This window comes from Eumetopias jubatus, unplaced genomic scaffold (genome assembly GCF_037043125.1).
Source record: "Eumetopias jubatus isolate StellerSeaLion01/CBP00866 unplaced genomic scaffold, mEumJub1_p1.0 scaffold_12, whole genome shotgun sequence".
Classification (NCBI taxonomy): domain Eukaryota; kingdom Metazoa; phylum Chordata; class Mammalia; order Carnivora; family Otariidae; genus Eumetopias; species Eumetopias jubatus.
The window spans coordinates 106,482,821-106,507,076 of record NW_028274818.1 but is presented as its reverse complement, the minus strand read 5'-3'; the positions used below and the strand labels follow the sequence as shown (position 1 = coordinate 106,507,076).

Sequence of the window (24,256 nt, the reverse complement as noted above, 5' to 3'; positions counted from 1 at the left end):
TGGGGCAGGTGCTTGCCGGGGGGGGGGGGGGGGGGGCAAAACGCTGAGAAGCCTTCCCGCTAAGCCGCTTCTCCTGGTGTCGGGTGGTGCAGGGTAGGCCGTGGGGCCTGGGGGTGAGCAGGACACACAGGCCGCCACCTTGTGGCCCAGTGCAGGAGTGCAGACGGAAGGGCAGGCACTGGACAGATGGACGGCGTGTGGGCTCCTGGGGCATTCTCTGAGAGCCTGCTTGTGGGACTGAGGGGAGGGGAGGTGCTAGCAGGGGAGTGGGAGCTCGGGGCAGCACAGCGGCCGGAAGGAAAGGCAGGGGGCCGGGAGGGGAGCCACGAGGAGACCTTGGAGGCCGCTGAGGGGTTGGGGTCCTAGGCTGACAGAGTGCGAGCCTTTGGGAGCTTCAGGCATGGAGAGCCGGGATGAACTTACCTTTTCAAGGGACGCCTCGGGGGCGGGGGGGGGGCATGGGGGTGGGAGGCTGGCGGCCCTGTCCAGCACCAGTGCAGCCAGAGAGAAGTGGTGTGAGGGAGGTGGAGTGAACTGGGCTGGGGGGATGGATCTGGAGAGAATCTGTGCTGTCTCATCACCGGAGGACTTTGGGACGAGGGTCTCCTGGGTCCCCTCCCTGTGAAGGTGGGCTTCCCTGGGGTGCTCCAGCGGAGATCAGGGAATGAGCAGGGCTCCTGGTGCCCAGCCCTGTGCTGGGTCTTCGAAGGAACCAAGGAGGCCCCGTCCAGAGGGAGCAGAGGATTCCAGCGCAGCGCTGAGAACCCCTGAGGAAGCTGCACGGGGCTGTGGGGAGCAAGGGTCCCGCTGGGGCTCAGGCACGGGGTGGGGGCTGTGGCTCTAGGCCCAAGGGCCCTGGGGGACAGGCATGGGGTCTGAGGGCCGTGGAGGGGGCAGCAGGAACTGGGGGAGGCACACGGTCAGCCCCTTTGGACGGGGACCAGAAGTGAGGTGGGGGGAGCTGGGGGTGTCTGTCAGGGAGAGGGGGAGACATAGCTGGACCTTCATTTCCGCCCGCACAGCCGAGGCCCCTCCTCTGTGCTCGGCGTGCCCGCACAGCAGCCTCTCCCGCCGGTTTGGGCCTGCCTGAGGCCATCCACAGGAGGTCCGACGTCTGATCGGTGAGGCAGGGCTGAGGGATCCCAGTCTCCCAAGGACCTGGCCAGTGGCACCGAATCCCGGTGGTCGTGACCACCCCATCCCGCCCCCCCCAAGCAGGGTGTCTTCCCTGCCTGGATTTCTGCAAACATCAAGGCTGGAGGCAGCCTTGCCTCAGCCCCAGGCTGACCTGGGAAGCCGGCCCGTGTGCCTTCCTGTCCCTCCGTGACCCCCGGCCGCACGTGACCCACGCGGCCTTTCCTCCCACACCACGGCCCCTCAGCCCCGGCGGCACTCGCCTGCTCACAGGTTGTAGAGATAGGCGGGCGAGCTCCGCCTCAAATGTCACCTCGGGGAGTGACAGCAGGGACGGCTGCTTGCTTGTGCCCACGGATTGCTTGATTCTCTTACCATGTGCATGTTTTTCTTGTAGATTGTGTTTTTTTAAACTTCATGTCAGAAGCAAGGGCTGGAAATTGAAGCCCGTTTGTGCTGAATATTTGGGGGTAAAAGATTTCCTTTCTGTAGTGAAAGGAGACACAGATGGGCTGTGTGTGTGTGTGTGTGTGTGTGTGTGTGTTTACATGTGTGTCCCCGATCTTGTTAAGAGATTAAGTCAATCGAGTAATTCCCTGGACCAAGGAGTAATTGATGGTGATGGATCCCAGGGCCAGCCAGAGCCCCGAGGTAACAGGATTAGGCCCCGGCCAGGCCCCGGGGAGTCGCACTGACTTCATCCTGTTGTCATTTCCATGTGGGGAAATTAAGCCCATTCATCACGACTAACGTTTCCAGAAAGGCCGTTTGGAAAGCGGTGGCCCAGGTGGCCGTGGCAGGGGCACCGGTGCTGCCCGGGTGGGGGTGCATGTGGGGCCCCGGCAGCGCCCCACGCCGGCTCGTCGCCAGCCCGGCGCCAGGCCGCACGGCTCGCCCGGGACTTGGCTCAGCGTTGGGCGGAATGGCCAACGTTTCCACGAGGAAGAAGGGAGCTTAAGACCCAGTTTGGCTCCTGGTGGCATTTCTGAAGATACAGTCATCTCTGTCGGTCCCGGGCCCGCCCTTGAGGGCCCCGGGTCCCCAGCGCGTGCGGGCTGCGACTCACGAGCTCCTTCTGCTTCTAGGAGGGCGGGTGAAGACCTGGAAGCGGCGCTGGTTCATCCTCACCGACAACTGCCTCTATTACTTTGAGTACACGACAGTAAGTATGGGGCGGGCTGCCGGGCCGGGCGCACGGCCCCTTGGGGGGCGCGGGCCTGAGCGAGGCTGGCCGTGCGCTCTTTCTCGTAGGACAAGGAGCCCAGGGGGATCATCCCCCTGGAAAACCTCAGCATCAGGGAGGTGGAGGACCCACGGAAACCGGTAAGCTGGCCTCCTCCTTGCCGCCCCTGCCCTCCGGCGGCCGCAGCGCTCCGTGACGGCGCTCTGTCTGTCTCCACCAGAACTGTTTCGAGCTTTATAACCCGAGCCATAAGGGCCAGGTCATCAAGGCCTGTAAAACCGAGGCGGACGGCCGGGTGGTGGAGGGGAACCACGTGGTGTACCGGATCTCCGCCCCGAGCCCCGAGGAGAAGGAGGAGTGGATGAAGTCCATCAGGTGCGCGCCCGGCCCCAGCTCAGAGCCCCGACGGCCCCGGTCCTTTCCGTGCACGCGGTGCGGCGGGAGCGTGCCCGCGTGGGAGCGTGTACGCCTGCGCGTGTGGGAGCGTGCCTGCGCGGGAGCGTGTACGCCTGCGCGTGTGGGAGCGTGCCTGCGCGGGAGCGTGTACGCCTGCGCGTGTGGGAGCGTGCCTGCGCGGGAGCGTGTACGGCGGGAGCGCGTGTGGGAGCGTGCCTGCGCGGGAGCGTGTACGGCGGGAGCGCGTGTACGGCGGGAGCGCGTGCACGTGCGCCGCTCCTGCCTGCGCGCATGCGCACTTCTGCGTGCAGGACCGGCCTCCGCTTGGCGCTGCAGGGCGTCCTCCGACCTCAGAATTCTCCTTTCTCCCCAGAGCGAGTATCAGCAGGGATCCTTTCTATGACATGCTGGCCACGAGGAAGAGGAGGATTGCCAATAAGAAATAGGTCTCTCCCGGCCTCAACAGGTGAAAGAAACCAAAACCCCGCAGCAGAAAGTGACTGGGAGCCTCCCCTGACACCCTGGGCCCCGCCTCGCTCATCCCGCCGCCTCCCCGGAGGAGGCAGCGCCTGCCCCGCGCGGGCCGCTTGGCGGGAGCGCCGCTCTGGGGTCGCCAAGGGCCCCGCGCAGCCGACGTGCCGACGCCCTCCTCCCGGCTCTGAGTTGGAAGCTCGTGCCCGCCGTGCCACACGTGCTCACCCGGGGCTGCGTTCCCCGTTCTAGAAGCCGCTGTTTTGTATCAGACGAGGAAGGAAGAGCTACCACTTTTTTATTCAGAGTTTTTTTTCTCAGATATATAGGATTATAGCTTTTATATGCCTTTTTATATTCTGAAATTATAACGAAAGATACTTTCTAGCAGTAGTATTTTTAGAATGGCAGCTATAAATATAACTCCTGGACACAAGTATATACTGTGCACTGAAGAAAAATTCTGTCCACACAACACGCGCGGCGCCGCCCGGGGGCCGGGGGCGGGGGTGCGGGCTGCTCTGCGGGCGCCCTCGTCCCGCGCGTCCCTGGCCAGGCCCCCTGGGGCTCCTCTTCCGCTCAGATCGCTTTCTAAAAAGGCAGGTCGTTAGAAGTGATGGTTCTGGGTGTTTCTCTTGTAACCGCGGTCCCGGCACCGGCTCGGTCTGTGTGTTGAGCCCCGTGAAACGGCTGCTGTTGGCCTGTTCGGACCCCCCCACCGGCAGTTCCATGTGGTTCACCGGAACCGTGGTTCCGACCAGCTTCCGCCCAGTCTTCGCTGTTTAAAACCTGTCGGCAAAACAAATGCTTCTTTTACTGACCTGGTGATAATTTGACCCGATCTCTTGATGTAACGGATAGACAAGTAACTAGAGCGAATCTCATTTCATGTTTTCAGAGACTTACTCTCTCGCCAGGAGCAGGGAGAGAGCACGGTGTGGGATGGAGGCACGGGGCACTTAGGGTTTCCTGTAAATAGTGTAAAACCCCCAGTACACGCTGGTGGTGGAACTTGAGTAGATCCACCATCAGGCGGCCGTCGGGTTGCTGTTGGTCTAATAGTAGGTGCTCAGGACGTGCGCCGGAGGGAGGATGGATCCCCCAGCAGGATGGGGCTGCGGCGCGGTTGGGGTGCGGTGCGCTGGGTCGCCGCCTCCGGGTCTTCGGGACGGGCCCCGTGCCCACGCCGTGGTCCCTGCCCCGCTGCGTGGGCACACCCTGCCTCTGCGCCCTTTGGCGTCACCAACTGTCCCGCGCAGGGTGAGAGTCCCAGAAAGCGGACCTGAGACCGTCAGCACCCGTGTGAAGATTGTCAGTACGAGTACCTGTTCCTGTGAGTTGCCTTGGTGCTGGAACTGACCGGCTGCGGGCCCCTGGCCTCGGCACCACTGACCTTGACGTAGCTTTAAAGCGCTAGATGCAAAAGGGGTCTGAGCCCAGGACCCTCTGACCTGCATCAGACTGATATTTTTGTTTCATTCCCAAGCTTTTAGGCTTTGTTACCGTACCGATACCTCAAATTCGAAACTTCAGTTTTTGAGAAAGGCACGTCAGCATTCTCGAAGTGCCCGGCTGGTATATATGCAACTCTGGCCTCCCGTCTTCCATGAACAGATGGCGCCTGGAGCCCGCGGCCCAGCACTGCTCAAGGGCGCTCCAGCGGCGCCGGCCACAGCCGTAGCACACACGGGGGAGACCGTGCCTCTCTCCTTGTGTGCCCCAGGTAGGCCCCGGGGAGATAGGGCTCTCTCGCTGGGCTTTGGCCTCAGTGGGGGTGGGAGAACGAGCTTAGGGAAAGCCCCGTGGGAATGGCTCCTCTGGGCGCCTGTGAAGGCGCGGCCCGTGCCGGCTGTTTCCCCAGGAGCCTACCCGGGGCAGAGGCCGAGGCCGAGGCCGAGGCCGCCGTGCTTAGACTCTGGGGAACCTGCCATCCGTGTTAGGGGAGGTCCTCGAATTCCAGGTTTTGTTGTGACAGTATTAACACACCGGCATACGAGTCCGGGGTGCCCAGCCGGGCAGCGGGGCTGTGCGGGCCTGGCTGCGGCCAAACCTCAACAGGGCCGTGTTCCTCCTCCTTCCCCCCCGCCGCCCACGTCCGCGCGCAGTGCTTGAATTTTAGTCCCAACTCTGGCCAAAGACAAGCTTTCCTCCAGAGGCCAAGGGCAGGAGGCGGTGGAGGGAGCGCGGCGGGCGGATGACCACCGCCCCCGCCGCCCCCCAGCCTCGGTTAACACTTGAGGTTGAATTGGACCACCCTGGACCCAGGCAATCAACAGTGTCTTCAGGATTACGGAGCAACTTTGAACAGTTTAATGTGGTACCAAACTGAATCAAAATAGGAGCTATTTATAGATGAAGCAGCATTTAGTGCTTCATATAAAGCAATGCATATTTTTAAAAAAATTAAAATGCATATTATCTACATAGATGTGCTTTGCTGAGAAGTTAGGTCTGTTGTAGACCTGAAACCACACGTTGTGATTTCACATTTTCTTATTTTTTCTTAGACATTTCTAATTACAGTAAATATAGTTAATATGTAAATAATGTACAAAGAGATTTCTCGAGTGTTTGTTATTCAATGTATATATTTCCACAAGTTGCATGAAGAAATATTATCTATCGATATTTTGTTGTAAAATGAATAGCAAAATTGGAAGGTGTATGGCCATCAACTGGCAAATACTGTGTTCACAAAATAAAAAAATGCATTGTTCAAAGACTACCTAGGACCTGGTTCTTTAAAATAGATCGTCGGGTCCAGGAACTTGCTCCCTGTCCCTTCCTCATCCCGGGCTTGGGCTTCAGAGGAGTCTAAGACCGTGAAGGCAGCAGGAAGAAGGTGGTGAGAAAGATCTGGTAAGCAAAGGGGGGAAACAGCAGTAAAGAATAAGACACAAAATGTTTAATTTGCTGCCATTTATATACTATATAAATTTTACATGCTGTATATTTACAGTGGGGCAAGTGCTTTTTTAATCTTTAAAAAAACAAAGATCAAACTTTAGACATCTCTGAACAACACAAACTGTATAAACCATACAGATTATTCAGATACAAACTGTATTAAATACAGTTTTCCCCACTCCATCTCCTGATGCAGGACCAGTGAATTATAAGTGTATCACAGTTTGATAGCATATCCATATTAAAAATAAAATCACAGTATGATTTTGTCTGTAACTAGAAACTTTAAGGGACCAAGCTGACAACTCAGACTCCAATATCATAGTCAAGACAAGAGACACTGTATAAAAAAGTGTTAAGTAATAAAAACATACTGTAGGCTTTACAAATAATGTTTGGATTATACATTCATAATGTAAATACTCATCATAACTGGTAAGTTGATTGGAATAGTTTCACAAAGTTCAAAAACAGAACTTGTCTATAAAATACCTTTTCAAATCTTGAATACAACTAAAATATGAAGCAAATTAGTTTCTAGTATCAGACATTACAGAAAACAGACTGCTCTCAAGTCTAGTTGAGAGCTCGTGAATCTTTAAATAAGTCTTTAAATTAAATATACACACTGTCAGTTTGTACTTTTAATAATTCCATGGTTTCCCGGCTGGTCTGGCACCGGATGTCTAACTTGGAGGAGCTTTCCATGGAATGCGAGCGGTCCACCTGAGTCTGATTAAGCAGCATTTGAGATGTTCCAGTCCAGGGCGTCACTGTCTGTGGGATTTATGTACACGGTGTTTTACAATGGTCAGCAGTTGTAGAAAGTGTTCGTCCATTTGGAATAAGGGTAATTAAGAAAAGGTAAAAACTAAAAAAAAGTCCTCCATGGTAAAATCTGTACAGGATTTACTAAAGAAGCACCACGCAGATTTGAACAAAGTTATTTTCTAGATTGATAATTTAGGCTGGGTTGGGGATGGCTTCTGTCGAACACGCTGAATCTGAAAGACAAAAGGCAGCAAGCGCAGGCGTTAGTACCTCCCGGGGCGGGGCGGGGGGGGGGGCGGGGGGGGGCGGGGGGGGGGCTGGCCATCCCTAACACCGACTACTCATTCCTGGGCTTCCTGTAGGCACAGTTACACCAGGTCCTGGGGGCAAGCTCTTCGTCATTTTGCCTTCCAGAAGGGCGGGGAGGGAAGGGGGCTGCTCGGGCCGCACGTGCAGAGGGAGCCACCTGCTGGGCGCGCGCCGCTGCCAACCGGCTCAAGCCTTCAACTCCCTTGCGCTACACAATCTGAGTCTAATGCTTGCTTAGGCTTAGGTCTTTTCCTTAAGACACCGAGAAAGCAGGTTAGTTAAGCTGCACGTTAATCTGCCGTAGATGATTCGGGGAAATCCATTTCAAATCCCCCCTGCTGCCTACGAGTCCCACACCGGACCCGGGTGCCTTCAAGAGCGACATGGCACACTGGCCTACCTCAGCAAATGCGGGTCACAAACAGGAAGCACTAGCTCCCGGGGCCACCGGGTCAAATGCCAGTAGTCACTCACTGGGCACTGTCAAAGTCGGCATCTGTCCTAAGGCACCCACACCTCGTTCCAGGAACGCCAAGTCCTTTCTGTCAGAAGTCGGTGTGCTCTCTGGCTCTGCACGCGGACGCGGGGCTCCTGGCCCGACGCCGCGAACCCCTTGTTTCCCCAGCGCGGGGACCCGGGGCCGTGTGTGGGAATGGGGCCGCCAGGGGCTCCTCGCCGAGGCCAGTCGGGTAGGTCTGGGTGGAGGAAAGGAGCTGCTCCTTCGGTTCCATCCTGGCCCTGGTGCCTTCAGCTTTCCCTCACTTTCTCCCGAGAAGGGGGGGTGGACGGAGGGAGCAGGGTGGCGCCGGCTGAAGGAAGGGACACCCTGCCCCAGAGCCAGACCCAAGGAAGAGGGGGTCTAAGCACAGCGGGGGGGGGGGGGGGGGGGGGCAGAAGAATCTGCTACCCTCGCTGGGGAGCCTCCCGCACCTGCTCCCCCAGTACCGCCTCTAAGCCCAAGGCCCCAAACTCCGTCTGTGTCCCCTCGGTGCCCCTACAAACAAGTATGAAACATACACACAGGAAAACTGCTTACCATAACTAGTGAATTTTTTGTTTTGAGGCCAAGTTTTCAATCACCTAGAAAGCAAAGAATCAGAAAAGAGATTTTAGTGATGGTTTTGCAGAATGTTTCGTGCCGGAGCTGTGTCTGCGCAGTGAGCGATTACACTTAGAACCCGTTCTCAGCCGGGTGCTCGCGGCCTGAAATCCGTCCCGCACCCGGAGAGCGAGTGGACCCTGCCACTCGCTCTCTCCAAGCGTCTTACTACAAACCAGACTCCGTGTGCTGCCTGCGATGCGGGGAAAGCCACACCCCGCGGGAACAGTTCGCTCTCAGCCCATCAAACTCCTCAGCATTTTAACAGCAGGACAGATCAGATCTCAGGCCAAAGAAACTGAACTGAGAGTTCCATGCAGCCGGAGGACAGGAGGCTGAGAGGCGAGTGGTCAAGGCAGCAGACAAGGGGCACACGTGGCAGGCAGGCAAAGGGGCCTGGCATCCTCGGCCAGAGGACACGGATGCTTGGCATGCAAGCCCAAGCAGGTGGCCCCTGTCCCTGAGGACAGGAGGGGACAGGCACACGGGTTCCTCAGTCCGCTCTCCGCGGAAGCGCTGGCTGCACACCGGCCATCGAGGGCAATCGGACAGGACAGAAACGGCCACCACTCGACACAAAGCCTGACTGCAGCCCCTAGAGAGGCACGTCTGGGCCCCCAGATGCCAACTGGCGAGGTTCACACTCAGCCTTTCCCTCCAGAGCCATCTCTGTGGGGGAGCTGCCCTCCACTGTGTGCCGGCAGCCTCTGAGGGTGGTCCTTCCAAGACCCGCAGTCGGAGGGGAAGATGCTGGCAACAAAGCAGAGTCCCCTCAGATGCCGCCCGCTCCTCCCTCTCAAGCACCAAGCACAGACAGAAGGGACTCGATCCTCACCAAGCCAAGCCCTTCCCCAAATCCCCAAAATGCTCATGGGAAACCAGTCTGAAGATTTAGATATTTAAAAAACCCAGAGCAGACAACAGCCCGGCATCACTGTCTTGCCGGCCACGGCCACTCTTGTCCTCTGCCCCGTGCCACCTGGGCTCCCCACGGCATGTCACACTGCACAGCCCCTCCCGCTGGGACAGTGCCTCCCTCACGGTGTCTGCTTCTCTAATGCCAGCGCCCGGGGCCCTTCTGTCCCTCCTCCGTCCACAGCCACACTGACAGACGGGTCTGCCCCCGACACGCACGACGTCTCACCCAAGTTCACGACACAAAAGCCTCTGGGCAACCAAGATGCCGCATCAAAGTCACGAAAGTGCACCTCAGGCATCTAGGGCAGGGCCAGGCAAGCTTCTCGTACAAAAGGCCAGAGGACAACCCTGCTCTGCTCTGGGGCCATCCGGGCTCTCAGCAGCGCCTGGTCAGGGCCAGCACGGCGCCACGTAACTGAGCAGGCTGGGCTCGCCCCGAGCACAGCTCCGGGCACAGGCATGTCCCACGTGCAAGGACATCTTCTCCTTTGGACTTTGTCAGCCATTTAAAACCCACAAAGCCGCTCTGAACCAGCAGGCCCTGCGGAGATGGGCGGCACGGACATAAGCTGCATGCAGAGAGGGGCTGCTTTAGGTGCAGTCAGAGCAGAAAGGGCTATGAAACGACATCGGAAGACAGTGGTGCAAAGTGGGGAAGAATCCAAGCCCCCTCCCCCCCCCCCACAGCCTGGAGGGATTCGCTTAGTGGGAGCCAGGACCCCACAATACAGGCAGCTGCAAGGCCTCGGCTCTGCTAGGGGCCGAGAGCGGACGTACCCCAAACGGAGTTTCAGCTTATACTCCGAATGCTAGAGATTTGCAGACTCAGGAGGGAAAGCACACACGGTGAAAATATTTCTATCAGAAATGGCTTAAGAACAAAATCCCTGGTTCTTCATGAGACATACACACACGCCCAGAGCCCCAGACTCCAGAGGTCTCGCTACCGAGGCTCCGCCGAGCCCAGGTCCGGGTCACCGAGGTCCCTGCACACGCTAAGGGGTCAGTCCCGCAGCTGCACACCATGCCACGGGAGCCCGCGCTCCGCCTGGGGGCCGAGGCTGGAGCGGACAGAGCGCACTGGCTCCCGCTGGAGCCAAACCCTTTTAAGCCATTTGAGGGTTTCTTCCCCCGTGTTGACAAGAAATCGTTTCTATATTCTTAATTCCAAGTATCTCCTCTTACCCTGGCCACACTCAGACAGAGGACACCTGTCATCCCTGCTTCCCATCCTTAAGTGTTTTCTCTTCTCACGGAAAGGCCCAACACCTTCCAGAGGCAGGCCGTCGGTGAGGGGGAAAGCGCCGTCAGTTCTCCGGAAACGGTCAACAGTCTCGTGGCTGGCGGCCTTGGGCAGGTGTGGCTCTGAGTCTTTAACAAAGTCCTCGGATCTCCTGGAGTGCCTCTTCTTTTTCTTCTTCTTTTTTTTGTGTCTGTGGAGATCAGCGTCGGAGCACGCTACTGACAGATCGGAGTCCTGCTGACGCCTGCAGAGGAAGAAGCCAGAACTCAAACCACCAACAAACCAAACTTGCCTCCGAGCGACCTGGTCCTCGGCTCTCACCCCCATGGCAGACGCTCAGCACGCACACAGCAGTGAAGACACCACCTGGGCACAAACGTGCCGGGCTCACCGCAGGAAGTGTTGGGGTCCAGGGTCTGAGTTCGCCTGCTTGGGCTCCCCCCGCCCCCCCCCCCCCCCCACAGCTGCCTGGAGCTCTGCTCTGGAGCGAAGGCTGCTGGCCTCAGGTCCGGAGAAAGAATTTCACTACCTTTTCCTGGAATGAGTGGCCAAGGAACAAAATGCTTTCACCAGGAGCTTCAGACACACAGGAGGGAAGGAGGTTTTGTAACCATGTCTGTGTCCCTACAGCTTTTGGTAACCTTTCCCCAGGGTTTCCATGTCAAGAGACGTCAGATGTCATGCACCTCGTCATGGAGAAGTCATTTTCAAGACAATCTCTGCCCAATTTAGCTTTTTAGAAAGACAAAAACAAACTTCCCCACTAGATTTTAAACTGGGAAATGGAGCCAGAGAAACAGACAAGGCTGAGGCAACGAGCGGTCGAGTGGTCGTTTTTGATGTGCGCCGGCAGCCGGCAGGCCAACAGCAAAGGGACAGACGGTGGCCTCCCTGTGCCTGCCCACCGGGCGGTCCCTGAGGCGCAAGAAAACGTGAACAGGTATGAAAACACAGCTACATGTGACGAGTGACAGTATGAACACCAGTTACGCAGTCCAAGACCCAAGTTCTCAGGCACAGACTGTGGCACGCTTACTCGAGTAACCACAGATCCTAAATCACGGACCAAAAACGGCATCATCGTTTCAAAAGGGGAGGTTTGCAGACCCTTTATAAAACCGCGAAGAGCATCAGCATGGAGCTGGGGTCCGGAAATCTACCGCGGTGGAAGCTCAGGCCCGCAGAGCGGATCACAGGACGCCAGCCTCCACCACCGGAGCCAGCTCTGTGCGTGGGGCCAGGCCCCGGGCTCCCGTGGCTGGAGCTGGAACCAGACCTCTCCCGACGCCGCACCCACGGCCGCCTCCTCACCTGGAATCGCGGCCTCGGTGTTTGTCTTTGGATTTCTTTTTCTTCTTTGATTTTTTGTGCTTCTTCACTTTAGGCTCTTCCAAGGGATCCTTCTGGAAGCTCCTCCAGGCCTTCTTCTCGACGTGACCGTCGCTGTTCTCCATGCTGTCGAATCTCCGTTTCCGGGACTTGGCGTTCTCGTGTTCGTGAAACCGATCGGCGAGGTTACAACTGGTGTCTTCGGCTACAAGTGCAATCTTCTCAGGGGGGTACTTCTCGGGGTACGGGAGGAGGGCGTGGGGCGGGCCCGCCCGGGGGCTGCCGAAGCGGTGTCGGTCCCTCCCCTTGGCGAGCAGCTCGTAGCCTTTCCTGCCTCTGCAGTGGTCCCTGTAGGGCCGGCCGCCGGCCGGGCCCGCCTTGGCGTACTCACGGGCGCCGTGGAGGGGCTTCCACTCGCGCGCCTCCCTGGCCGTGTACGGGGCGTACCTGTCGTGGTAGTACCTGCACCTGTCCCACCGCAGTCTGTCCGGGTAGTACTTGTCCCGGCCCCAGGAGCGCTCGCCTTCGGAATGGTGGTACCTGCTCCACTCCTGGTCCGCCCCGCCTCTGCCGCGGGAGTGGTGGTGGCCGTACCTGCCCAGGGAGCGGTGCTCGCCGGGGCTGAGCCTCTCGCCGTGACAGGGGTGGTGTGCGCCCCCGTTGCAGTGCTCCGTCCTGGGGCGGTCCTGCTTGGCCCGCTCCCGCACGGACGAGTGCCGCTTTTTGTGGTAGTGCTCCCCGGTTTTGCTCCTGCTCTCCCTCGCACGCTCTCCGCTGGAGGAACGATCCCTTCGGTTGCGATAATGCCCTCGATCAACTTTTCTGAGGATACTGATTTTTTCCTTAACTGGAGAATGATCTGGAACTTTTTGTCCCATCTTATTTTCTTCACATTTCTCCCCGTTACTTTGCTCAGGGCCCCCTTCTGAATGATTTTCTGTGACCTTGTCTACTTGAGGAGAGGGCGAGTCCTCCGCAGCTGCACCTGTGCTCCGAGGAGGGTCCTTCAAGTCCGTGCACGTGTCTCCACTGATGTAGACTAAGAGTTCGTGCTCACAGGCACCCTCGGAACATACCGGGGGACTTGGGCCCGAACTCCCCGCTGTCTCCACTGCGGCTGAGGCCCGTGGGCTCTCTATTACCGCCCCCGATATGGCCTGGGGCAGTCTGCTCTTGTCACCTGTTAAATCCCCGGGGCCACACAGTTTAGGGAGATCATCCCCCGTGGGATTCTTAGTACTGCTGTAAAGAGTGTCGGCACTTGGCAAAGACTCCTCGGGTTTTGCTAAAATGTTTTCTGAGACTTCTTCTTTGGTAGATTTGATGCTGGGGTCTAAGGGTGGCAAAGCCTTCTTTAACTTGCTGCTAAGGCTCGTTAGGGTCTCCAGTTTCTCACGGGACTCGGGGGAGGGACTGCCGGCCTCCCGCTCTGCGCCGGGATCCTCTGCAGGACCTTCCTCTGTTCCAGGCACGCTGCAGCCCCATCAAAACAAAGAAATCAATAAATTAGTCCTTGGCTTGATTGCTTTATGGATCACAGGGACAAAAACTTGAAAACATTCTTTACTAAATAACCTATGCCTTTAACATATCTGGCTGGAGTTTGGCCAATATGGGGCTTATCATTTTTGGAAACTTCAAATGTCTCTTTCCCTCACTAAATAAAAACATGAAATTCTCTATCAGGCTTATCTACTATCCCGTTTTTCTGCTACAATAATCCTGCAGTTCTAGGCTCCTTCTGTTTTCAGATATACTTCTAATTTTTAGTAACTGTGAAGATTCAGAAAAGTCAAATGGTGACCGGAGGCTCTAACTTTTCCTCTGCGTTTCTCCCGAGCTTCCCAGGTAGAGTCACTTCCTCCAAACAAGCCAACAGCCCCTTGGAACTTATAAACTGGAGGAAGCAGTGAGGCCTCAAAAAACCTTCCTGTAGGACATGAACTCTATCTGCCCTTGGCTGCTACAGGGCTCCCAAGGTACGCTCGAGGTTAATGAAAGCTGCCAGCAAACAACAGCAACCCTCCAGGGGCCCCACATTTTAGTGGGAAAATACCTGGGGGTAGAGAGCACAGATGAGACCAGTACAGACAAGTCACCCTGACGCAGCCATGAGATTCTCGAGCCAGCACGGAAGGGCAGCACCCGCTGGGTTATGATACATGTGTGGTTCAGTCTAGACAACTGTCTACGGTAACCCTCACGCACACGACATTTGAGGACAAACTAAGCTGAACTAGGGAAGGAAGCCACGGAGGGTTCACGCCGTCCCCTCTTGAAGGTAAACTGAAAGGAGTGTTCTTCGCCTACAGATTGACTCCACTCCATTTTAGTAATTAAACCTTCCTGAGCACTGTTCAGGAAGGGCAGCCCCCTGCCAGGGACCATTCTGAAATGTGGGGTGCATTCCGGGCTGTTACAGAGATGGGGGAGCCCCACTAGCACAAGCAGGCAGGGGCATGCAGGGAGTAAGTGAAGTCCCACGTCCACGTGGGCCAACACCCCAGCCAGGAGATTACTGGCAGTTTTCATGGACGTGACATTTTCCAGGAACACAACTACTGTGTAAATCCAGAGAGGACCAGAATGTCACCAAAAGTAGTCCCCCATGAGGACATCACACCCCTGATGGTAAAGTGTGTGCGTGGGACTGAGCTCTGGACACCAGGCCACGTCCCATGCGGCGAGGCTCACAGCAAACCTGCGCAGGGGGATGCGCACTCGTGGGGCCGCCTGGATGTGTGCAAACGAAACACCACCATGTGGTATGTTCCGGTCTTTCATTCCCATTACATTACACTCGGGCAATGTACCGATTTAAAAAAGCAAACCAAAGCATTCAATGTAGAGGAAGACTGTCTTATCTATGAATGCAATTTCAGAATTCTAGAAGAAGCAGAACAAAATATTTGCAACTCGATGGAGCCGAGAAGCCCTGCCCTACAACCTTGGGAGTCTTCACGTTTGTCACTGGAAGGCTAGGTGTCAGATTTGGAAGGGGGCCACAAAATCATTCCAGGATTCAAAAGGCCCACGATGAGACATGCGCAGTGTTAAGGCAGCAGCGTGTGCACGGACACAGTCACAGTGTCCTTTCCTGCGCTGTCTCACCTGGTTTCTTCTGTCGAGCCTTTCCCTTTGTTGCCGAGTTTGCAAGTCTCTAAGGTTTTGTCTTCTAGGGGAGGTGGCAGAGGAGCGGGCATCAACTGCAATAAAAAACAGTGTTTCACTTCTTGCTGCCACCGGGCACCCCCTGATCTCCAGCCAGCGAGCGGCTGGACGTGAGAGTCAAGCACAGCCCGCCCCCCCCACCCTCCAGGGCCACCCCAACATGCTCACCTTTCCAGGCAGACCGTTCACCTTAGAAAAGGGATTTTCTGCATGTAGGGCGGGCGGGACTTGGCAACTGGCACCAGCACAAGACAGACCGTTCTCCTTCAGGTCGCCGTCCGTGCTGTCAGCACCGTTTAGGGCTAGGGGCTCGTGAAGCCCGAGCGGAGAGGACTCGTCATCTTCCGCATCCTGCACAGAAGAGTTCGAGCTCTCGGTCGTGCCGAGACCGTTCTCCTTGCCTAGGCCCTTCGCCTCCTCGTCAGACTCTTCGGACGACTCGGCGCCATAGGGCACCAGGACGCTGGAGTTCAGCTTGGACTTGCCGTTCATCACCGGCGTGGGGCAGGACTCGCTCGGGGCCGTCTGCTTTGTGACTTGACCGGGACCCGCCGTCGCAGGTGCGCTCGAGGTAGACTGTATTGCAGAAGAGTTGGTAACAGTGGAAGAGGGAACGGGCTTGGTTGGGTTCTCCAAAGAACCGCTGTGAAGGTTAGGCTGCGACTGGCCTTGGCGGACAGGTAACTTGTTGTGAATACTGATCGTGATTTTTTGTTTCTTGGGATGTTCTGGAATCACTGAGGGCCTGTTAACGGACCAGTTTTGAACAGAAGTCGAAGCATTAACAGAACCGGCCCGGCTGACACTGGAATTTCCACTAGGACTTGACATGGAACTACTTGGTGCTTCTTTCAATGGCCCGGTCCCATTTAAGTGAGGTGGGTTCTGGAAGAAAGAAGACCCCAGCTGGTGAGAGCCCCAGAACGGTCACAAAGAATCCACTCTGGCTGGGGGCTGGGGGGGGGGGAGCTTCCCACTTTGCTCATCTTTTTCTTTTTTGGAATATCAGGTTTCCCACACCTAGAAACACCACCTCCTCTCGTCTGTCCCTGACCACCATAAACCTTTCATGGGCCCGTGTTTTCTGGTAAGTAATCAACAACTATTTCTGTCCGAGAACAAATTCTTTCTGCTCCTATCTGAAAGAAAAGAACAGGCCCCTTGGGCACAGAGTCACATATGTTTTCCTTGGCTGGGTTTCTTGGAAGCCCGCTGCTCTACAGGTGGAAGAAAGTGCCAGCTTGTGGGGAATGACCACTGGCCAAGGGAGACGGGGGGCACGGGCAGACACAGAGCTGCTCTGGGCACCGTTCCCCCCGCTCCATGTCCCCTCTGATTCTTACTCATGAACTGTTCTGCTCCAGACTCCACCTCTGCTGCTCTATCCTAGAGGGGCAAACTGGTGGCCGTGGGTGAGATCTCATTCACAGAGGGGTTCTGCACGGCCTTCACAGTTTTCTTAAATACCTGAATTAGTTGCTATCTTAACACTAGAAGGTTTCACATGAAGGAAAACCAAAAAACCTTGAAAAAAATCAGTCTTAGCCGCGCCTCCACACAGGGCACATGCTCTCCAACGGGCCAGGGTCCTGATGTCACTATTAAGCAGGGTCCAGTGCAGGAGCCCATTCCCTGCCCAGCTCCCAGAGGCATTTGATTTCTGACTCCAGCTGGAACCAAACACTGTCCAATGTCCATAAAAAACTGCACAGAATAGACCATCTGCTGATTCAAAACAAATCACACTCGAGTGGAAAGGCTGTTACAGCACTATGGTATGGCGGGGGGGCGCTGCTTCCACACACAGACAGGTTGTCCATAGCCACTGCATAAGGCCAGCGGATGTCCGGCCTTCCCTCCTGAAGCCCTGCGTGTCACGTGACCCAGCCATCCCACCAATTCTTCCGGAGAGGCCAGCAGGAGGTGCCTCTGACCCGCTGGATGGGAGACAGGACACATCACACTACTGAAAGGACTACATGGACACACTGAAAATATGCTTTCTGTGAGTCACTTTCTTGTTTCTAGTATTCATCAAGAATCCCCAAATATTTAGTCCACTCTGAACGGAAGTCCAAAGTGAGAGCTAAAATCTCTAGCTTTTAGGGGCGCCTGGGTCGCTCAGTCAGTTAAGCGTCTATCTTCTGCTCAGGTCATGATCCCGGAGTCCTGGGACTGAGTCCCACACTGGGCTCCTTGCTCAGCAGAGAGCCTGCTTCTCCCTCTCGCTCTGCTCATGTGCTCTATCTCTCGCTCACTCTCTCAAATAAATAAAATCTTGATAAATAAACAGAATAAAATAAAACCTCTAGTGTTTAAATATACCTATACCCAGACTTTCTTCTTGTTCATTACATTCATACTCTGAGATCTTCTGTATATTTGAAATACTTTATAATTAATGGCTTGAATAAACTCTTGACAAGAAATGCAGTCATATGAGGACACGGCGGCTACTGCAGTGTGACCCAGAGGCTTTAACAATACCCAAGTTAGCACAGAGATTGCATCCTACCTCTGGAATGTTACCTTTATCACGTGAGAGGGGAGCTGTGGTCCGATAAACCCTGACGCAGCCTGTTTGTTGTTGACAACGCGCTGGCTGATCACGGGTCGGGGCGAGGACTGGCCGGGGCTGTGAGTGGGATGAGTGAGTTCACCTCCATTTTTCACATCGTGGGACCTAGGGACAAAGAGGGACAGCACTTAGGGCTTCATAGGGCACGTCCTTTGAAGAGCGTCATTATAGACTGAGGACCTGCAGTGCACAGAGCTACGTACACAGAGGATCCCCTTTGGGTCAAGGCTAGTGGCACAGCTGCTCCCACGGGGAGACAAGACAGACAACCATGCAAGTGGCATTTGTGGCTCTGCGTCCCAGAGATGCCACCACCTGAAAGCAATTCTTCTTTTCTGTTTATATTTCTCTAATTATAAGTACGTGCCGTTATATAGGAAGTCCGTATCTAGAAGTTAGAAACACAAACACGGCGCCTCATCTCACCCATGAGGGGCGTCGACTATTTAGATTTATTGGAATATCCTTCAGGCTTCAGCCTGTACTATTTTTTTCAATTCCAGTGTAAAAGATTTCAAACTGCTTTTTCTCCATATACACAGGATATATGGATACAATGATACAAGAGCACTTTCTTGTATCGTTTAGGGGGGAAAAAAGGCATCATAAAAATCATTTTTAAAAACAGCTATGTAATAGTCCAACACATGGATATGCTACAATTTACATGCTCATTCTGCTAATATTGGAAATTTTAGGATTTTTTTTTTAAGATTTTGAGAGAGAGAGAGAGAGCGAGAGAGAGCGAGTGCACGAGCAGGGGGGAGGGGCAGAGGGAGAGGAGGAAGCAGGCTCTCTGCTGAGCAGGGAGCCCGATGCGGGGCTCGATCTCAGGACCTTGAGATCATGACCTGAGCCGAAGGCAGATGCTTAACGACTGAGCCACCCAGGCGCCCCAGAAATTTTAGAATGTTCTTAATTTTCAGCTACTATAAATGAATACCTTGGAGCACACATCAGACTTTTGCTCAGACCACACATTTCCAGAAATGGAATTAGTGAGTCGGAATATGCAGCAGCAACGGGAGGCAAATGAGCAGGTGTCGAGCCAGGCCTGGCTCAGGAAGGTGACTAGCTGCCTGTGCTCAGTGGTTGAGAGGTGACCACACCCAGGTCCTCAGAGGCCCCTTCCTGAGGCCTCCTCTGCCCCCAGCCCCCACCGTGTGCTGCCACCAGCAGCCTACCCTCTGCCATCACCATGCGCTTTCTCTGCATGCTTCATTATCAACTTGCCAAGGAGCTGGAAGCTAAATCCAACTCCTAATCCCTGCCCAAAAACTACCTCCCTTACTCTGTTGGCATCCTTAAGCTGCTGTTTCAGAAATAACCGAATACTGAATTTAAATATGTTGATGAGATGAAGAGAAATGACATAACAGAAAATGTGAAAATCTGTTTTCCTGATGATACCTGATATAAAAGAGAACATAAGCTTGTTGACTGAGTACCGATCTAATATCACTGGTAGATACGATGGAGTCATTCATTTGATACCAGAGGCCATTGCTAGCCTGCAAAAGAGAGCCAACAAAAGAGAAATTAGATATAATTAGACAAAGAGAGAACACCAATCAAGAGAAATGTAAGAAAAATGGGCTTTCATATTTTCACTGTAAAGTCCCACCTTGCCCCCCAAGAGCGCCAGTGCTACCTTAGAGGCTACTTCAAAAACAGTCACCAAAACCCGCACAGCTTACTTTGATGTAGCAGAAGTAATGGCCGGCATGGCAGTTAAAGCCAGTGTGTACCAGCACTGCGTACAGGACATAGATAATCGGTTCTCCGTTCGGTTGAGACATGTACGGTCGAATATCAAGGTATTCAGGATATTTCACATCCTAAACAGAAATGCAAAGAGGATCAAGGAACGTCACTTCTGAAGGCCCAGATCATTCCGCATATCCTCATGGAGACCCAAGCGCAGGACTTTGTGCCCTCAGATGTTCCAGCAGAAACCTAACACACTGAACCACATTTCAAAAGACACGATCAGGGGTGCCTGGGTGGCTCAGTCGTTAAGCGTCTGCCTTTGGCTCAGGTCATGATCCCGCGGTTGTGGGATCGAGCCCCTCATCGGGCTCCCTGCTCGGCGGGAGGCCTGCTTCTCCCCCCCACCCACTCCCCCTGCTTGTGTTCCCTCTCTCGCTGTCTCTCTGTCTCTCTGTCAAATAAATAAAAATAATAAAAAAAAAAAAAAATAGCTAACATTTAAAAAAAACAAAACAAAAAAACAAAAGACACGATCAGCCTGGAGCCACCCTAAACTCACACATACTTAGTGCACTCCCAACTGTATTCCTGATTTCCTTGAAGCAAACAAGGCTCTACGTTATGTGAACCTGAGTTGGCCACAGGACACAATCGAATGCTAATTCTGGACTTCGGCCTCACTTAGTTTTACTACTTTGGGAAGGGATTGTTTGGATCTCTTGCATACTACTGATTTCTGATACTTCCAGTCTTCAGGAAGTGGAAAGAAAGTATGAAAAATCAGTGTGCTACCCTCAGAAAACCTCAACAAACAGGAAAACCAACCCTGACAAAAGAGTGTGAGATCCAACAGGGGCGCATCTTCTTCAGATTTCAAACGACACCAGCTCTCCCTGTATCTCCCCACTTTCCCTGACCATGAAGCCCAAGTGCAGATCACAGTTACCAGTTTTATCATCAGAAAGTCTAACCAGCTAAAGAAGAGAGAAACTATACTCATGAACACACATAACACACTACCACTAGCTCAACGCTCTGACGTATTTTCCCCCAATAAATACTAGAAGAACTTAGGAAATCAGGTAACAAACTGTTCAATTAGGTTGTTTATAACCCTTGATAGTTACTGACGCATAAGCCTTGAGAGAGACAACATAAAAGGTTATTAATATTATCAACATACCTTAGCAATTTTTCCACCAGTAAAATTTGCAAAACGTTTCAGAGAAAGTGTAAGAACATTAGAGGATCTGTGTATAGTGAACCTCTTTGAAGCTGGAACCATCTTTTTACACCTCGAAATAAAAAGAAACAAAGGACTAAGATTTATGTATTTTTTAGTCTTTCCCTTGTTATTTCCTTGAAACATTTCTCCCACCAAACCTAAAGGAAAGCTACTAGCTAAAAAACACCACCCCTCTCAACCACCGGTGAAAACACTAAAATTATGACAGGGGGAGATTGCTCAATTAACATGAAAGAAGAAAAGGAAGCTAGGACAGTTTCTGAGAAGCCACATAGCCACTGATAATTTTAAAATTAGGTGAATACAGACTTCTCTCAATTCAAAACAAAGTGACCATCCATGGAGCTTAGAACAGGGAAAGTGCCTGTGGTCATGGGGAGCTTTCTTCCCCCAAGACATGAGTATTTGGTAACGATCACCCACAGTACCTGATTCTAAAATGTAAATTTACTAAAACATGTGAAACAGGACTTTCTTCAAATAGAGGCTCTCTTGACTTCACAGGGAAACACAGCAATGAATCATCAGTACTAGAGGTTTCCAGCAGATACCACCCTGAATCCTGGGTGAGAACCGGATGAGCGAGCAAGAGCCTTAACTGCGCTGGGAGAAAGCGAGCCCCACTCCATCACCGCCTCTCCTAACAAGGAGTCCATGAAAACGCTGCTCACCACACGTGTCCCCTGGGCCACACAAGGCGCAGCAGCTACCAAGGGCCGTCCCCCGCAAACCTGCCCAGTCATGGAGCACCGAGCCTCCCCAGGGCAGAGGTGCGCGCCTCTCAAGAGTGTAAACCTGTAGACGCTGAGCACTCCGGCCCCGGGAGCACGGAGACCCTGTGTCCTCCCACACAGCACAGAAGCTAACAGGAGTCTCGTGGGGGACAGGGGGGTGTTCCTGAGACACCCCCATCCCCGACGCAAGCCACCCCACCGCCACATCCTCTTACTTGCTGCACTTATAAGAGTTTTCCCCGTCGAGCTGCTCCGGCTTCACAAACTGCTCCAATGCCTTGTTCACACTCTGAGCGGCCTGCAAGAGAAGGACAGCGTCAGCACCACGGGCCCTCTCACTGCCCCTGACCGAAGGAAGAAGAGACGACTCAAAGGTCTAGACGCCAATATGAATTTTTATGTAGAAGGAAATTTCTCTTTTATTATGATGTTGACTTTTATACGTGTACCCATCCAATTATTGTCCCCTTCTTAAAAACCATGCAGATCAAAGTGAACGACCTGTAAAAAGTTCCTCACTGCAGCATTTTCAAAAAGAGCATAAAACTGGAAACAAACCAAATACCCATCAGCAAGGAAAGGGGCATGTGCATGGTGGTGCTCATGCTCAGGGGGCCGCCACATGACTGTCAAGGTCCGGGCGCACAGAGAAGCCACCGAGCAGAACTACGGGAAAGTGGCAAGTGGCTAAATAGGCCTAAGGTGTAATCACATTTTTATAAGCAATAAATAATGGGTTCTGGAACAGTCTCTTATCAAATGGTTTTGTTTTTTTTTAAGATTTTATTTTATTTTATTTTATTTGACAGAGAGAGAGAGACAGCGAGAGAGGGAACACAAGCAGGGGGGAGTGGGAGAGGGAGAAGCAGGCTTCCCGCCGAGCAGGGAGCCCGATGTGGGGCTCGATCCCAGGACCCTGGGATCATGACCTGAGCTGAAGGCAGATGCTTAACAACTGAGCCACCCAGGCGCCCCCAGTTTATATCAAATTGTTAAGGGTTCATCCTGAGGAATGGGACCCTCTACACATCTGCAACGTTCATTTCTATCCTAAACATGTATTACATTTGTAATTGGAAAAATAAAAGCTTAACAAAAAATAGGAGCTTAGAAAATGCTAGAAATAAAAGTTTCTAAACAATGACAATCATCTAAATTGGGTTAATGCAGACATCAAATTCTGGTTTTATCACAATCTATCAAGTGAAAAGTCAAAGGGCAAGAAAAAGTCTGTACGCTCCCTGCTACAAATCTTATTATCCCCTCTGAATACAGTTGTGGCATATGAACGGTTTCAATTTGTAGTCTCTAGCAAGTGTAGTCTAAGTTTATAAATGAACTACAGATAAAGTTACACAAAGTCTGTCTTTTTCTAACCTCGCCACCACAATTAGCAAACGTACCTTTATCTCCAACGTTATATCAAGATATGGATCGAACGTATCTGAGACACCTTTGCAATTTAAACACTTGACTGAAATGAAAATGAAACGCAAAGAATAAGCAAAGTGTAATCCTTATGGCAATATCAACTACTGAAATAACAGAACACAAAAATATTATATGAAAATAAAAAATTAAAATAAAGTACATTTTTCAGATTGGGCAAAAAAATGTTAATACCACACACAGTGTGAGCCAAAGTGTCATGAATGCAGCCCACATTTGTTGTTGGTTGGAATGTAAACTGGTATAACCTCCTGGAAGGATGATCTGGAGTATCAGAATTTAAAACACACGTACCCTTTAATGCAGAAATTCTAAGAACTCATCCTACTTAGACACTTTTACATGAACATAAAGGCACTGTATAAGAAAGTGCCATGAATGACTAATAGTAATAACAACACTGAAGAATTAGAAACAACCTCAATATCCACTGTTAGGGGACTCAAATGAGTGGAATTCTTCTTCAGCCGTGAAAGACCGTATTACCTACATGTACTGACATGTAAAAAGGCTTCTCACGTTAAGAGAAGAAGGAAAGAGATCCATCTGACGCACCGCAGTCTGCCCGTGCGCAGGGAGGTCCTGGAAGGCTATACTCTAAAGTGGGACAGGGGCTGCCTTTGGGGGGGTAAGGGAGACACAGTCCCCACTGCTGACCCGTTCCTCCTGCACTTTAACCGCGCGCATGCGCCTCTGTATCAACCCGGCGGACAACGTTACCTCTAGATCTCAGGTATCCTCCAAATATCTGACAAACGAGGGTGGTAGCCTGCGTGTGTCTGTCTAATCTGAAAGACAAACAGGGATGTGAGACAAGAGTTCTACAATAATTACAGATGCTGTGACCGAATTTTAAAAGCTATAAAATAACAAAAATCTATAAAAGAACAAGAATCCAAACAGGAAGCCACGAAAGAAAAGGACCTCAGTATGCACGGCAGCCAGAGAATTATCTTGCCTGGACCAGACCACAGCGAGGGTCTGGGGAGAGGCAGAAAGAGGCAGGAGAGTAGTGACAGAGAGCTGACACTGAGGCAGGAATTTGGCCCAGAAGCAAGCAGCGAGGCTGTGACACAGGGTGTGTGTGGCCCGGCTGGCGAAGGCAGGGAGAGCAGAGCGTTCTTCTCTGCTCTGGGGTCCGTCATCCAAGCAAGCAGAGGCAAGACAGCGCCAGCGACAGTGGGAGCAGAACAGGAGATCTACCAGGTGTGTTCAGGCAATGCAAGTGGGTTAGGATTTGGTATCTAGTTCTCCTCGAAATCTTCCCCTTGAGTCTGCATTTAGACTTTAAGGAAGAAACTCCAGGAACTGGTAACTGACCAGACTAAGAAAGATTCAGGGAACACACACACAGATTTCAGAGGCTGGAGAGGAGCAGAAAAAATGCTGGGCACAACTAGAAAGAAAAAGTGGTTAGTTTTAGATCTGCAAAGGCAATGCTGATACTCAGAAACTGAGTAATGGCAAAACCAATCCCCAATTCCTGACATCTGTAATTAAATCCACATTGTTATAGTAAGCACACCCTTAAAATTTTTCAATCATTTTAAAATGATGGAAATCACTTGAGGTAGAGGCAGTGCAAAGTCAAAGTGAAGCAAACACAGA

The 24,256-nt window shown here is 53.0% G+C and overlaps 2 protein-coding genes and 1 long non-coding RNA gene across 6 annotated transcripts in view; 2 read left to right on the top strand and 1 right to left on the bottom strand.

Moving 5' to 3' along the window:
• Nucleotides 1–5,909, top strand: part of CYTH3 (cytohesin 3) — a 91,261-nt gene extending 85,352 nt beyond the window's left edge. Inside the window, exons 10-14 of one of the 2 annotated variants that reach the window (XM_028088491.2) lie at nt 2,220–2,296; nt 2,386–2,457; nt 2,538–2,692; nt 3,087–3,179; nt 4,671–5,909. In XM_028088491.2, the coding sequence (XP_027944292.2) occupies nt 2,220–2,296; nt 2,386–2,457; nt 2,538–2,692; nt 3,087–3,159 (377 nt within the window). In that variant the 3' untranslated portion in view covers nt 3,160–3,179; nt 4,671–5,909. Of the gene's footprint in view, nt 1–2,219; nt 2,297–2,385; nt 2,458–2,537; nt 2,693–3,086 lie in introns of both variants that reach the window. The other variant, XM_088016722.1, reaches the window with a different exon arrangement.
• Nucleotides 5,910–6,088: 179 nt separating this feature from the next.
• USP42 (ubiquitin specific peptidase 42) overlaps nt 6,089–24,256 on the bottom strand; it is a 49,029-nt gene continuing 30,861 nt past the window's right edge. For both annotated transcript variants that reach the window (XM_028088486.2, XM_028088487.2), the window contains 13 exons: nt 23,369–23,436; nt 22,603–22,673; nt 21,415–21,497; nt 20,403–20,514; nt 19,207–19,347; nt 18,920–19,020; nt 17,461–17,614; nt 15,100–15,816; nt 14,872–14,966; nt 11,743–13,233; nt 10,374–10,675; nt 8,208–8,251; nt 6,089–7,095 (listed from right to left, as the gene is read on the bottom strand). In XM_028088486.2, coding sequence (XP_027944287.1) covers nt 8,244–8,251; nt 10,374–10,675; nt 11,743–13,233; nt 14,872–14,966; nt 15,100–15,816; nt 17,461–17,614; nt 18,920–19,020; nt 19,207–19,347; nt 20,403–20,514; nt 21,415–21,497; nt 22,603–22,673; nt 23,369–23,436 — 3,343 coding nt within the window. In that variant the 3' untranslated portion in view covers nt 6,089–7,095; nt 8,208–8,243. The remainder of the gene's footprint in view (nt 7,096–8,207; nt 8,252–10,373; nt 10,676–11,742; nt 13,234–14,871; nt 14,967–15,099; nt 15,817–17,460; nt 17,615–18,919; nt 19,021–19,206; nt 19,348–20,402; nt 20,515–21,414; nt 21,498–22,602; nt 22,674–23,368; nt 23,437–24,256) is intronic.
• Nucleotides 15,131–21,953, top strand: LOC114197468 (uncharacterized). 2 transcript variants are annotated; one of them, XR_003606907.2, is made up of 3 exons: nt 15,131–15,809; nt 15,941–16,018; nt 20,970–21,953. It is a non-coding gene; the product is annotated as an uncharacterized LOC114197468 (long non-coding RNA). The 2 variants fall into 2 exon arrangements; XR_003606906.2 differs by having other exon boundaries at nt 15,941–16,936.